The sequence below is a fragment of the Cladophialophora psammophila genome, assembly GCF_000585535.1.
Source record: "Cladophialophora psammophila CBS 110553 chromosome Unknown aczJe-supercont1.2, whole genome shotgun sequence".
NCBI classification, from domain to species: Eukaryota; Fungi; Ascomycota; class Eurotiomycetes; order Chaetothyriales; family Herpotrichiellaceae; genus Cladophialophora; species Cladophialophora psammophila.
Genome location: NW_006912923.1, coordinates 1,577,502 through 1,592,349, shown reverse-complemented (window position 1 = coordinate 1,592,349; position 14,848 = coordinate 1,577,502). Strand labels below are relative to the sequence as shown.

The 14,848-nt window shown below is 53.0% G+C and overlaps 6 protein-coding genes across 6 annotated transcripts; 3 read left to right on the top strand and 3 right to left on the bottom strand.

The window, feature by feature from the left end:
• Positions 1–365: 365 nt before the first annotated feature.
• A1O5_01917 (D-arabinono-1,4-lactone oxidase) lies at positions 366–2,219 on the top strand (the record flags this gene model as incomplete). Its single annotated transcript, XM_007742533.1, has 1 exon — positions 366–2,219. One exon carries the CDS (start codon positions 366–368, stop codon positions 2,217–2,219), a length of 1,854 nt encoding a protein of 617 aa, XP_007740723.1.
• An 827-nt stretch (positions 2,220–3,046) lies between these two features.
• On the top strand, positions 3,047–4,015 carry A1O5_01916 (uncharacterized protein; the record flags this gene model as incomplete). The annotated part of the gene is made up of 3 exons (XM_007742532.1): positions 3,047–3,422; positions 3,527–3,806; positions 3,904–4,015. The coding sequence occupies 3 exons, from the start codon at positions 3,047–3,049 to the stop codon at positions 4,013–4,015; spliced, it is 768 nt and encodes a 255-aa protein (XP_007740722.1).
• Positions 4,016–4,392: 377 nt separating this feature from the next.
• Positions 4,393–6,851, top strand: A1O5_01915 (uncharacterized protein; the record flags this gene model as incomplete). Its single annotated transcript, XM_007742531.1, has 5 exons — positions 4,393–4,508; positions 4,572–4,688; positions 4,743–5,454; positions 5,510–5,752; positions 5,823–6,851. The coding sequence occupies 5 exons, from the start codon at positions 4,393–4,395 to the stop codon at positions 6,849–6,851; spliced, it is 2,217 nt and encodes a 738-aa protein (XP_007740721.1).
• Positions 6,852–6,930: 79 nt separating this feature from the next.
• Positions 6,931–8,598, bottom strand: A1O5_01914 (uncharacterized protein; the record flags this gene model as incomplete). The annotated part of the gene is made up of 1 exon (XM_007742530.1): positions 6,931–8,598. The coding sequence occupies one exon, from the start codon at positions 8,596–8,598 to the stop codon at positions 6,931–6,933; it is 1,668 nt and encodes a 555-aa protein (XP_007740720.1).
• Positions 8,599–9,285: 687 nt separating this feature from the next.
• On the bottom strand, positions 9,286–11,414 carry A1O5_01913 (uncharacterized protein; the record flags this gene model as incomplete). The annotated part of the gene is made up of 2 exons (XM_007742529.1): positions 9,286–11,048; positions 11,093–11,414. 2 exons carry the CDS (start codon positions 11,412–11,414, stop codon positions 9,286–9,288), a joined length of 2,085 nt encoding a protein of 694 aa, XP_007740719.1.
• Positions 11,415–12,572: 1,158 nt separating this feature from the next.
• Positions 12,573–14,848, bottom strand: A1O5_01912 (uncharacterized protein; the record flags this gene model as incomplete). Its single annotated transcript, XM_007742528.1, has 6 exons — positions 12,573–12,815; positions 12,873–13,641; positions 13,758–13,919; positions 13,976–14,559; positions 14,622–14,670; positions 14,718–14,848. 6 exons carry the CDS (start codon positions 14,846–14,848, stop codon positions 12,573–12,575), a joined length of 1,938 nt encoding a protein of 645 aa, XP_007740718.1.

The window sequence follows — 14,848 nt, the reverse complement described above, 5'->3', positions numbered from 1 at the left end:
ATGCATGTAAATCTTGCAATCTGATGCGAGGAGTTCCGGCAGACTTCACATAAGGTGCTTCAAAAGAAGGTGGATGAACTGAGTTTCGTTTGGAGGAATGTGCTCTTGGTACGCCAAGTTGGCCCATCGGACTCGCAGCACACAGCCAGTCTCAAGGCTGCCGTGGAAAATGGTGTCGTCAAACTCCATCCAATCGGTGCCTGCTTATGTAATGAAGTTCGTCACGGAGAGTCTAGATCTCTCCCGAGGTTCCTTGGCATCATTTATTTCCTTCTGCCCGTTAATATCAAATCATCTCCAGTGTCCTCATTCCTCCCCCGTCACTGACTTCTCGGAAGTGTCCTTGCTGTCTTGTGCCGACCACCATGGATTGGGCGGCTTCGAATCTCCCTCAGACGAAGTCTAACACCTCTCCCCTCTCCAAAGGCCCCACCGCCAATCTCAACTTGGATGCCCAACTACAGCGCGAGCTGTCTCGGCTCGATGACTCCATCCCGTTCAACCCCAAAGGCCGGTATCTGCATCATACATGGGCACAGACGTTCTTCTCACGCCCGGAGCTGTATTTTCAGCCCTCTACGATCCCCGAGTTGCAGAAGGTGGTCACCCTTGCACGAAGATGTCGAAAGCGCATTTGCGTGACAGGATTCGGGCATTCGCCATCCGACCTCACGTGTACCTCGTCGTGGCTAGTCAACCTCGACAACCTCAATCAGGTCTTGGAGAAGAGGGTTGATGGTACCCCCGGCCTCTATCGCATCCAGGCTGGCATATCTCTGCATGATTTGAATGTTGAACTTGCCAAGGACGGCTATACCATGCCCAACTTGGGATCTATCGACGTTCAATCGGTCGCGGGAGTCATATCAACTGGAACGCACGGCTCAAGTCTCAGACACGGCTTGATCTCCGAATCCGTCACCTCCATGACCATTCTTCTTTCCAATTCTCAGCTAGTCACATGCTCGGTGACGAAAAATCCACAACTCTTCCGCGCAGGCCTTCTCTCGTTGGGCGCCTTGGGTATTATTGTCGAGATGACCATCCAAGCCGTCCCTGATTTCAAGATCTCCTGGTCTCAATCCCTTCACACCTTGACTTCTGTTCTTGATTCATGGGACACCGACCTCTGGACGAAGGACGAATTTACTCGTGTTTGGTGGCTACCTTATCTCAAACGTGCAGTGGTCTGGCGCGGCTCAAGAACTGACGCCCCCAGTCGCCCCCCGAACACAACTTTCTACGGAGGCATGTTCGGCTACTACGTATATCACAATTTGCTCTGGCTATCCAACACCTTCCCCCGAATTTTGCCATGGATAGAATGGTTCGTTTTCGGCATGCAATATGGCTTCAAACCGGGCAGCTTTGTCATGTCTGCGGTGCAACCTGCCCGCGAGGGGCTGCTCATGGACTGTCTCTATTCTCAGTTTGTGAACGAATGGGCCTTACCACTGGACAAGGGTCCTGAGGCGATCACTCGGCTCTCCGCGTGGATCAACCATGACGATGCCGCCGCGCGAATTCCCATCTCTAGTAAAGGAATCTGGGTGCATTGTCCCGTTGAAGTCCGTGTCACCCATACTGGTCAGGATGCCCCCAACCGTTCCCGTGTGAGGCCGTACCTTGACCCTACCGTCCCCGACGGCCCGACGCTTTATCTGAATGCGACTTTATACCGGCCGTACGGCCGCGACCCACCTTGTCATGTCGCCTACTACGAGGCTTTTGAATATCTCATGCGAGAGCTCGGCGGAAAGCCGCACTGGGCGAAGAATTTCTCAGATACGTCGGGTGGATATATCAACGAGGCATATGGCGATGATATGCGTGACTTCATGAAAATCAGGGATGAAAGTGATCCCGAGGGCATGTTTTTAGGGGAGTGGCACAAGAGAAATTTCCCTTTGAAGGCAACTGGAGGGAAGGACGCGCAACCAGGATTCAGGTTGATGGAGGAAGAAGCCCGCCGGACGAAGAAGGGGCTCGGCTGGGGATTTGGAGATGGTATTTTGTGGGAAGGAAGGCGGGCTGCGCCGGCGACAGCAGACGACGACAACGAGTTGAGAGACCTCGCGGCGGACATGGGACAAGACAAGAAGGTTGGAGATGGAGATGAGACTCCGAGCCCACCCGCGACCACGACGAGCGAGGAGTCGTTTGACTACATGGCCAAGGGAGAAGCAAGTGTTTATGGTGTGACAGCGGATGGAGAATAAACTCGAAGTCACGGTGCCGAAGAGCACGCTGTTGTTGGAGTAGTAGGAAGGACAGCTCATTTCTTTTCTCGGCCTCTCACATATCATATTGTCCGGAAGTCAGGCGACTCGACTTCGCTGCAATTTCTCAATTCATCGACACAGTAACTGCTTTGTCGAATTTCAATCCCTCCCCTCATTCTCAAGCTTGTATCAACCACTGCTGAGAAGCCACGTCTCCCCCTCCGTTTGAGGCTGAGGCTGCTTTCATTCTTCATGCACTTGGCGGCGAATGTGAAAAGAGAGCAACCTCGGTCCACCGGCTGATGAAGACTAGGGCCTTAATGGGATGCCTACGCCCTCCCCTCATTGTGGGGAGCAAGTGCGATATCTTCCCCAGAGAAATCTAGCACCAGCATCACACAGGCGGAATATCATGGTCGCCCAGAGTCAGATTCAAGTCTAACAGACTCCAAGAATTGCCAGGTCAGAGGTCATGTTGGCCGAATTCGCTGCGGGGTTCCGAATTCCGACCCCTGTTTCCCTATATGTAACCGAATTCGGCAACCACGAGGCTCCGCACAGTGGGCCAGTTCTTCTCATATTCCGCAGCATCTCCACCAGGGACTGGCCTAGTACGACATGTTCAGAAATTCATGCGGATCATGACCGCCGCTACCAGGCTTGTTGGCATTCATTGACCAGCATGGTTCGTTGGCTCTTTCTTCGGCTTCGTGGAATCTTAACAGGACTGGGCTAGGTCTTCAACCCCTTAAAATTCTCTCTCTTCATCAATCTATCAAAAAACACACCACTCTCTCCACACCATCGTCAAGTTCAATCCCGTCATGGCTTCTCAGAGCCTCAATCGTCTCGCCGGAAAAGTTGCCCTGATCACAGGAGGGGCGTCAGGAATAGGCCTGGCGGTAGCACAAACCTTCTTGACGGAAGGCGCCAAGGTGCTTGTGGTCGACTATTCTGCTGCGAACATTGAGTCGGCGCGCTCACTCCTCTCCTCGCAAGGGCTCGCGTCAGACATTGTTAAGTTTCACCAGGCCGATGCGAGTGATGAAGAGTCGGTGATCGCCTTTGTGGACAAGTGCGTCCAAGATTTTGGAAGTTTGGATATTGCAGTACTCAACGCCGGCATCGGGACTCAATTTTTCATCTCCGACTTGACTACTGCGGAATATGATCGTATGATGCGCATCAACGCTCGTGGTCGTAGGTGCTCTGTCTCGTTCTCTGGCCCTTCCACCCTGTTTCTTTTTTTTTTTTTGGCAAGCTTTGTCGAAGAGATGAGACTCACAATGGCCGCATGTATCCAGCATTCCTCGGAGTAAAATATTCCGCGCAGAAGATGAAGAGCTTGGGCGTGGGGGGTAGTATCATTTGCACAGCAAGCATTGCCAGTCTGGTGGCTCACCCCGGGGTGTGTGCCTACAGCATGGCCAAGTTTGCAGTTCGTGCTCTCATGATCACTGCGGCGCAGGAGTTCGCAAGGGACAAGATCAGAGTCAACGCAGTTTCACCCGGCTATGTACGGACATCTATGATCAATGTCTTTGAGGACCTTGAAGCCCGCCTTGAAGCTACTCCAGCCGGTAAGTCTCAGTGTTTCCCAGCTGCTCCCCGTTGTCCGCCGTTGCCGGACCATGCATGAAATGCGACTGCGCAGAACTTTGATTAACCCCACTGCAGGAAGGGCGGCGGAACCCATGGAAGTTGCGAAGGTGTTCTTGTTCCTAGCCAGCGACGAGGCGTCAATGGTGTCGGGAAGCAACTACCGTGTTGATGGAGGGTGGGTCAACCATTAGCATACGGAAGAGAGTGCTTCAAATACATAGAGAGGCAGTGATGCGAACAGACACAGTATTTTAGTCTGTACCAGCCAGCTTATTGGAGCTCTCGCGTCAGGATTCCCATGTAGAACCGAGATGTCGAGGAGTGCAAATGAGCCGCGTTTTGGAGCCGAAAGGCTCGTATACCTCTCGCTAACTGCCCCAGTCCCAAACCCCGCTCCTTAGCTCAGCCTGGTGTAGCCGAATGCATGAAGATTTCGACTAGTATTTGCCCCCTGCTTTTCTAGAGAGCGTTCACCTCCCTGTGCGAGGCATCTGCATAGCGACAATCACCTTTGGCTAGCATGGGTGACCATGATCATGCCAGAACTCGGATCATGAACCAGACAACCATGACCATGGCAGAGTTGCACCCCTCTGGGCATGTATCCATGACGGTAGAAGCGCCTCCGACCTATTTGAATCGCGCGATACGAGGGAAACGAACTAGATATGCCCCAAAGGCCTGGTACGTCCGCAGAGACTCTTGCTATTGTCTCTTGATTGCTGATGGTGCCTACCCGTACGACAGTGAAGAATGCAAGAGGCGCAAGGTCAAATGCGACGGGAAATCTCCATGTCACCAATGTACTCGGTCTTACTTCCGCTGCAATTATGCCGAACGAACTAGGTCCGGCCGACCCTCTTCGTGAGTCCATCATTCGACCGACGCTATTCTTCGTTGCTGAGATGACGGGGGCAGAGATTTAAACCTGCTGAAACGCAGGCTTGAAATGCTGCAAGAACAGGTCTCTGCTCTAGCATCCCAGAGGCAGAATGAAGAGGCAAGAGGGGTGAAGGAGAACCCGCAACGCCATGCCTTCATCGCTGATTGCGACTCGAGATGCCCGTCTCACATGTCAAATCCAACTCCGTCACAGGCTGACAGCCAACGTACCATGTGGTCAACCGCCTCGAACTATCCACCATGTAGTGGGCACCCCAGCTCGTCGTCCTTCCGTGCGACTGCCGCGACATCAATCTCGAGAATAGGGGTTCATTCTACGTCGAATCAACCCGATACTGTTTCCGTCAGATGTCCGGCCTTTGGCCCAGCAGATGTTCCACGCAGCCCGCTGCTTAGGATCTCAGAGGACGAGACATTACGCTTGATAGGTGTTTATGAAGCCGAATGTGGATTGCTTTATCCGTTCCTGGACCTGACAGCCGTTCGTCAACTGGCTCACAGTCTCTTATCACCGGCGCATGGTGGTATTTCGTCAACGCCTCGGTCTGAGCGCACTTCTAGGGAAAACGTTACCCTAGAGATGATTGTTGCTATTGCGTTGGTGATAGAAGGAAGGGGCCAGACTACCTCCAGTACCAGCATGCTGGACGATGTCGAAGCGGAAATGGATTTTCGCCCCTGTGGAGCGTCCATCGATGTCCGTTTTCTCGAAACTTTGACCCTTATGGTGAGGAGCGATACCCCAACAGCTGAGAAAAAAGAAGCTGAGAGACTTCTCACAGAGCATATATCAGTTTTATCGTGACGAAGAGATGCTGGCGTGGCGAACCATAGGTCTAGCGGCCAGAGCTGCCCTCGAAATGGGACTGCACCTTCGGGAGCCGCCCTTTGAATGTGGAAAAGAACGAGATCGCACGAATAGGCTCTTCTGGTGCATCTATGCTCTGGACAGACGGTGGAGCCTCGGTACAGGGCTCCCTTTCGCTTTGCACGAGGAGGATATCGACCCCAGCCTTCCAGAACCCGTGAGTTTATGCTTGGGCCCTCGGGGGGCCTCCTTTCTGTCTGATTGTACCGAACTGACGCAGAACACAGCGTGACTCCCCTCCTCATTTGTTCACGAGCATGATAGCTTGTTCACGGATTGGATCCAAGATCTGGAAAGCTTCATTGAACCTCGACCACTTTTTGCAACCGGCCAAAAGAGAAGATACCGCGTTTCTCGAGTATCAGGTCCGGCAATGGCATGACTCACTATCCCCTGAACTTCGATTCAATCCTGACGACGACCTTGTGATTGAGAGTCTCTCGCCGGCCATGAACAGACACAGAATTCTGTTTCATCTTCGGATGAACCATATGCGCATGCTGATCCATAGGAGGTCACTTCTGACGCCGAATACGATCACAGCGGACACAACACGGGAGGGTGCCCAGCTTGCTGTCGATCTGGCCAGAGAGAGTATATTGTTGCTCGACAAGCTGCACCGCGTTTCGGCCCTGTACTCTGCGCATCAGACCTGTTTCAACTACTTTCTGTACTCAGCCCTGACTTTGATCTTCCTGGCCGTGTGCCACGCCAAGGCACGATTCTACGAGTATTGCCGCCGGGAATTTCTCCTGGCTCTGGACCTCATTGGCGGAGTTTCGGCCAGATCGCACTTGGCCAGGAAGTTGTGGAAGACGATCAAACACCTGAAGGTCGTGGGTCCTAAACTGGGGATTCTGGCGTATATGGATACAGCGGATGGAGAGGGCGGTGGCCCCGGTGGAAATGGCCAAACCTATGTTTCCCCGCGCGATGAGCACCAGGTTTTCGCCGGACATGGACAACAAGTGTACGGCCATGCTGCACCGTCTGTTCGGATAGATTTCGGGACTCAGACTCGGCAGGCAGATGGTTTGCAAGTTCCAATGTCAAATGGTTGCCCCAGTCTCTTCATGCATGAGTGTGCTGTCGATGGAGGTCAATTGAGCTCCGAGCTCTCGGGCCTCTTCCAAGCGATCGAGCCCAGGTACGATCCGATGCCGTTGCAGCTTATGGGCCAGTACCAGCGGACGGCAGAACCCGCACGGGCAGGGACAGCAGAGGATTTATCCAGGAGTCTGTGGAACTATTTCTGATACAGAGGCTCGAGCTTATTGTATGGGCCGGGGCAAGACAAGTACCAATGATCAACCTTGACACCACCACGTCAAAACTTTAGAATGGATGGAAACCACTGAATCCGCCGTCCTTACTCTCGTTGAGCCTGTGGATGAACATGCCCAGACCACCCAAGAAAACCAGGACAGAACGAGTCTTGCCCTCGACGTTGGCTCCGTAAAAGTACGAATCAGACGTTTTGAACAACATCTTGTCGCTGACGAAGTTGCACAGCTTGCCCCATTCATCCACGCCTTCCTGAGTTGTCTCAATCACCTTGCCTGCCTGAGGTTTTTGATGAGGAGACGGCCCAGTAGCAGCATCTTGCTGCTGCCTTTTTGAGTGCTCCTCGGCCCGTTTGATAGCGTTGGTGATGAATTCGACGTGCGCCTCCAGCATGGGCGGAACATTGGCAAGAGGAGACTGCGGGCCGAGAATCATGAAAAGATTCGGAAATTGAGCCACAGCGACGCCCATGTTGGTGACTACTCCCCCTTGCTGCTTCCAGTACTCATCCAGCGTGAGTCCGTTACGGCCCTCGAAGCGTATTCTCCTGTAGGCACCATCGAACGCGTTGAAACCGGTGGCGCAGATGATGACGTCCAGGTCGTAGACGGTGCCGTCTGACAGCCTGATCCCGCCGCTGGTGAACTCTGCGATGGGGTTGGTGCGGATGTCGACAATGTCCACGTTCTCGCGGTTGAACTGCTCGTAGTAGCCCGTGTCGCACAGCGGGCGACGCGCGTACAGCTCGGTGGGCATCAACTTGCGCCTCTTCTCCGGATCGTGCACGATCTGCGCGATTTTGCCCTTGATGAAGTCGCACGCCGTCCGGTTGGCCGTCTCGTCAAAGGTGATGTCGTTGAAGGTCCCGAGGAGGAAGTTCAAGCCGCCGCCTTTGTCCCATGCGGCCTGATAGACCCGCTCCCTCTCTTGTTCGGAGACGCTCATGGCGGCGACCTTGGCCTCTTCGAAACCCATTCCTCCGATACTGTGTCTGACGTTGTGCCATATTTCGTCGTACGTCGAGTTGATGGCGTCGCGCTCTTCCTTGGTCACAGCCCGTCTCCCGGCAGGCACGGTATACTGAGGATGCCTCTGGAAGCAGAGAAGTGATCCCGCCCTCTTCGCTATATCGGTGATCACCTGGACGCCCGTCGAGCCATTTCCAATGACGCCAACTCTCTGGTTGCTAAAGTCGTAAGACTCTGGCCATCGTGCTGTATGGTACAGTTCCCCTTTATACGTCTCCCTACCGGGAATGCTCGGCCAGTTCTCCGCACTGAGGAGGCCAATGGCTGTAATCAGGTAGCGAGCCCGGAAAGCGCCGCCATTGTCGGTTTCGATCAGCCAAATCCCATCTTCTTCGCACCACCTCGCGGACAGAACCTCGGTGTTGAATTGCATGTGTTCGCGTAAACGATGACGCTCGACGATATGCTCCAGGTAGGTGAGAATGTCCTTCGCATCCAGGTAATTGTCTTTCCAAGCATATTGCTGGAGGTCTTCTTTGTCCCAAGAGTACCGATACACGTAGGACGGGGTGTCACTCATAGCTCCTGGATAGCGATTCCAATGCCATGTCCCTCCTAATCCGTGGGCTTTCTCGAGCACCCTGACCGACAAGCCTAGCTTCAACAGTGAATAAAGCTGGTAAATGCCCCCAAAGCCTGCTCCGATGATCACAGCATCATAGAAAGGGCTTTCCACGGTAGTAGCAATCATTGTGGCACCGTTGAAATGAGAGGAGACCTACTATACCCAAACCAAGAACCGGGAGCAAAGTGGAGTGGTATGTTTTCATGGACACCAAAAACTGCCCGCTGAAGGACTTATAACACGCCGACCGGGCTCGACTCTTCACATTCCCCATGCTTTGGAGGCTCCAGTACTTGTACCTCACTTGGCAATGCGGAACAAAGCAGAATGCTTGCCCCTTCGTCCACGTCCAAGGAGCATCGCAAGTCAAGGTTCGGTCCACATTATTTCGGTGTTTCGGAATCTCAAGTTCCGAAAATGGAAGGCAATCACATCTCCAAAGTGAGAAATACTGCGGATCGGTTCCGCAGATAGCCAAGGATCTGAAGTGCCTGAGGACCTGGGGACTCCGTTAAACGTGCTAGAGAAATGACCGTGACAGCGAAACCGTAACCAACGTAATGGCTGCAGAGGGCTCAACAATAACAGAGCGGCCGCAGTATCAAGATTCAATTATGGCTTAAGGTGAGGATGAATGACAGGGTATCGTTATTGTTAAAGGCAAACAGCATACTAATTGTCAATGAAGGTCACCCTCAATCCAATGGTGGATCACCATCACCACTGTACTCTTGTCAGACCGTGGGTCCGCAACACAGCTCTAACAAGGATCCAACCTCCTCTCGGATAGGGATATCGAATACCCGTGGCAGCTCAGACAGTCTCAACATGCTTAGAAGTCATCTTCTCGTTCACCACTTCCACGTCGTCCACGTTCACGTCCACCATTTGCTCCGGTTGATAATATCTCGGCGCAGTCATTGCCTCCTTGGCGCTTTCATACACCCTGACAGTGAATGGGTTCGTCTTCTCGTCTGGGTCCGCACTTTCTGCCTGGTCTGCATCGATGAGAATCCAGCCAGGCTCTGCCCTCTCAAGTCGTGCTCGTACGGTAGCATTCAATGCCACAAACCTTATCTCGAGTGAATCACCACCATACTTTCTAGCCTCGTTGAAAAGCTCTCGCAGTTTCAAGTTGGCCGTGGTGTCAAAGTGATTCACTTTGGTGAAGTCGAGGATGAGGAGTCGAATGGGAGGAAGGACGGAACTGCTTCCCGCGCCGACGGCTTTTCGGAGTTTGGCCACTCTCTTCTCACCTACAACGGACCATGTCCTCTCGGCTTCTTCACTCTCAGGCGAAAGAAACGAAGGCGAGTGATGTGTCTTGATCGTATCCAAAATCGCGGTCTTGAATCGGTGGGCGTTCGGGAAGAAGATTGACTCGGCGAACACGAAAATTTCAGTATCGGCAGGCACATTGTCGGGCATGTCTCTTGCGGCATCGATCGATCTTACAAGAGGCGAGGCGGACGCCGAATTGACATTCGGGACACGCTTGAATGCTTGTCGAATCAATGAGACGGCAATGGACCATCCCACGCCGGTTCCAATTCCGACTTCAGATGATTTGAACAACGTCAGCCAGAATGCCAGCATTGCAGCAACAAAGTCGGTGAAAGAGGTGCGCCAGTAGTAGTAATAGGTGCGCCAGCTTCCAATCAACGGCCAGATGGCGGTGATGACAATGGCGGAAAGAACAGCTTTCGGGATCCAGTAAAGCGCCCCGGTCAGTTCGTAGATGGTGATCAAGACGACAGCGGTGGTGATGGTGCCACAGAGAGGGGAGCGCACTTTGCACCCCGAATTGACAGATGTTCGTGACATGGCGCCACCAACACCCATGGCCATGAAGAAACTGTTGCCCATGTTGACGACACCAAGGTAGCAGAGTTCCTGGGAGATATCAGGTAAGTAGTTATTGCGAATTCCAAATGCTCGTCCAATGGCCACGTGTTCGAGCGCGGCGGCCACGAAGGGAGCAATGCTCCGGCCAATGGTTTTGGAAAATAGTTTTGAATCGACAACGCTCCCTTGGAGACCATCGGCCTTGACCTTGGCAACGGCGAAGAGATGGTCGTCGCTGGCTCGATTGTGATTGACAGCGTAGCTGATGCCAGTGTACAACAGGACGCAAATGAAGGCTCGACTGATTGAGAGGTAGAATGCGATGCGGCTCTTGTTCCCCCATTTCTTGCCGACTTGGTCCAGGGACACCAGGATAACCATGGCGGAGAAGCCGATCGCGCACGTGATCCCTCCCGCCTGCGGGAGCTGAGAGAAGACATAGTTGATCTGTTGAGCCGTGCCGTCGCCGCCACCAGGCTCACCGAGCAACGAGGCCACCTGTCCCAACCCAATGACAATGGCCGCAGCGGAGATGAAGCCATTGAGAACAGGTGTGGAAACAAAATCAAGGAGGAAGCCCAGTTTCAAGAATCCAAGGGCCATGCCATAGACACCCATGCCCAAAGACACCGCGGAGGCAATTTGCTGGGGAGTATAACCATCCTTGACAAGATCTTTGATGATGTCCGCGGTGAGCAAACCGATGAGCGAAGTGGGACCCGTGGAGAGATCTGAAAGACGTCAGATCTTCCATGTTTCGTGAGATATTCATTACCTTTGGAGGTGCCCATGAAGGTGTACAGGATGCCTGGCAGCCAGCTGGCCATCAGACCATACTGCACGGGGATTGTGGCAATCTTGGCATATGCCAGTCCCTGAGGGATCAGCATGATGCCCAGTGTAAGGCCTGCAATGAAGTCGTTGACGAGCCATCGAGGATTGTATCGAGGCAGCCAACTGGCAATGGGCACTTTGTCAAGAACATAGGTGGCCGCCGCCGAGGGGAATGCACGGGCGCCTTGTACACCATATCGCCGTGCATTATGCCAGTTGACATCGGTCTCAAGAGAGTGTTTGACGCTTTTGAAGAACTTCATGATGGATTGTTCGCATTGGAAGCTCTTGGGCTTAGCAGTTGGGAAGACAGGCCGTATCGAGGTGGCAACTCCGACCTGACTATATAGGTAGACACGGCGGCTACATGCCAAGACGGATACCTGATGTTGAAATAAGCGGTTAAGGTTTTAGGGTTCTGGATGTAGACGTGGGGGAGGGGAGAGACATCCACTCACTCCGCGCCGGGGTGCATTAGCCTCGTCTGTTCTACGGAGTACTTGCCACAGATGTCTATCAAGCCATGGGTGTTGATAGACTACCGGCTGCCTCTGGCATGTGGCCATTGAAAGTGAGTCGGTCTACCGTTTACAAAGCGGGGTGCCACGATTTCCAAGAAACCAATTCCACCAACGAGATGCCATTTTGTCGATCAAGCTGAATCCTGATGTCAAAGCCACCATCTCCACATCCGGCATTCGACCTTCCGCTTAAACGTTATTGCGGAAGCCCTTGAAACGCGTACTATTTACCAGTAAGTTTACGAGACGCAGAGACACGGGGTCTCAAGTGACAAGTGGTAAGCTCCCCGTGGCTCGAAGAAAGAACACCCACGGCTGTTGTCATTTCAAATTGTGACATCTCCGCCAGAATGATCTTCCGGGTGATATATTGGATCAAGCTGAAGTGGATGGAGGGAGAGGATGGGAAATAGAATAGGCGGCTTGTAGACCCCTAAGTGGCTTGTCCAGACCGTAGCCAGGTGCTCGAAACCATGCTTAGGATTCTGGATCACATATAGCACGTAAGAGTGGTGGACAAAAATCAAGATAGAAGACGCATCGGGGCAAGCCGAATTCGAAAATATGTGACCCAGTCTAACTCAAAACACACGCCGCATCCAATGTGGCCAAGCAGAGCTCAATAACAGCCAAGTGATCGCTATATCCAATGTAGCTAACGGCATCGATACTAGGGGACAGAGGACCTCTATTTCCAAGGTAAACGGAATACTTGTTACCGACGAAAGTCACCACGGTTCTAACGGCGAAGCCCTTGGACCACGCCACTTCTGTTTCAATTCGGCTTGGAGGCTAACGAAGCTCAATACTTGTGCTATCTGCTTGGACAGTCTTTCATACGGTTGGGAAACATCACCCATGCCGGTGCCATCCTCCCGGATTTCCCACATCATACCACACTCACACAGTCTTAGCTTCTTCCCTCGAAATACTCGCAGCCCTCTCCGCTTCTTGCGCGCGCCTTTGCTCTCGGATGTCCCTGACGATGCCCCTCTCGAACGTGTACAACGGCTTCAACTCAGCGGACTTCTGCCAGAAGATATAGCGTTTGATGAACCACGGTAACCATGTGCCTGTCTGGTAAGACATGAATCTGCGCGTCGGGACGGCGAAGATGTAGTCGAGTTCTTCGAGGGTGCGTTGCTATGGAGCATTTTGGTCAGCAAATCTCTGGAAAAATGAAAAGATATGATAGCTTACCTTCGTCTCAGGAACCCAGAAGAAGATCATGATCAGAGCCAGCATATTCAAGCCGGCAAAGAAGCCGAACGCGCCCGTGGCGCCAAAACTGCTCAGGATCTTTGGAAATGTCAAGCCCAAGACCGCGGCCCAGAATAGACAGGTGGCAACCGCCCATCCCATGCCGACCTCACGGTGAGAGAGAGGGAAAACCTCGGCCGAGTACGTGAATGGCACTGGACCTTCGCCAGGTGAGTAGAAAGCAGCGAAGAGGTACACGAAGAGTGCGATGACGCCCAGATGAGCACTGCTCGATCGCGGAATGTAGAAGGCAAACCCTGCGGCAAGGAGCGTCCAGGCCATGTTCGGGAACGTGAACAACAACAGAGCACGTCGACCGAAGGTGTCAATCGTGAGAAATGCTGGAATGGCGAAGAGGAAGTTGACCGCTCCAAAGCCGAATGAACCCAACAGCGCCTCGAAGTCAGACGCTCCACCCTCACGGAAGATGGTCGACGAGTAGAATGCCATGATGTTGATGCCACACATTTGTTGTGCGATCATGACTGTGAAGGAAGCCAAGGTAGCGCGACGGACGCGAGGCATGGTGAACAGCTGCATGAATCGTGAGACGTATGTAGACTCGCCGACAATGTCGTGCTCAATCTCGATCTGTGTACTGATATAATATAAATCTCTTGCGGCGAGGAGAGGATGATTCCGAAGCTTGAGTAGAGATTGATATGCTTTACCAGGTTTACCGTGTTTGATATACCATCTCGGACTCTCTCTATTCGGGTGAGGCGTTAGATTCGGAATCATTGAACACATCCAAAGACACCAAGTGGTGACAGAGTTCGGAAACTCCCAATGAAGCCATCAAAAAGACTCGGGGCTCAGACTTACGGGCAGAGAAACACCATGGCAGCAAGAGGAATGGCAGGAATGAAGGCTGAGCCGAGCTGAAGACGCCAGCCAATGTCGCCGGCATTCCAAACAGCCAAGTTAAAGGCGGTGCCCAGAAATATTCCAAAAGCGGTCCAAAATTGCCAGGTCATCACAAGGGCGCTACAAGCAGATGTCAGCTAACGCGGCGTTGACGGTCTAAGCAACAGGGAGCTCACCCTCGAATTGCGGCCGGCGAGTTTTCAGCGGCGAATACCGGGGTGGTGGCGCCTTTCAGACCCATGCCGATGCCCATTAAAACACGTGTGGCAAGCAGCTGTTCCCAGGTTTTGCAAAACGCACCACCAATGGGCGTTGCAATCAGAAAGATAGCAGAGGTGAAGATGGTGCCTCGTCGGCCTAAGTAGAAGTTGCAAGGATCAGAGAGCCAGCAGCCTAGGAAGGCACTGCCTATGTAAGGTGCCGAATTGACAAGCCCAATGATCCAGAAGTCTCTCTCGTAGCCGGGCTGGCCCTCTGGTGTATCAAGACCAAAGGCTTCCGGGAACGATAGATTGGCCCCGTTAGTTCCAGTCTGGTCCCAGCCTTGGACTGCGGCACCGATAGAACAGACAATGACGGTCATGTAGAGCTTCCAAGGATGTTTCCATTTTCTCGAAACCTCCGTGCGGAGAGCGTCCTTCTCTTCTTCACTAAGGAATGTAAAACTCTCAAAGTGACCAGGGTTCTGCGCGACTAAGGCGCCCTTCTTAATCAGCTCGATTTCAGAAGCCAGACCGGCACGGTTTGCAAAATCTCCAACCTGTAGGTAGGGCATTAATTAATGCTTCCTACTGAACATTGCCAGTGAACGAGCTTCCTCACCTCGGCCAACAACTCTTCCCGAGGGATATCAGCGAGAGGATTGGAGATCCTGTTCAAGCTTAGCCGGAGTATACGAAGACCGAAAGCGCGGCGTACTTCGCATCTAAGTTCTTGCCTCTGTTGAGATCCGCAATAGACGAGCGCCGGCGCTCTGGACCTAGAGACTTTTCATGGTGGTTCGCGATGTGCCTGTCGTCGAAGCTGCCGGTGCCCCTAGCGTCCGACAT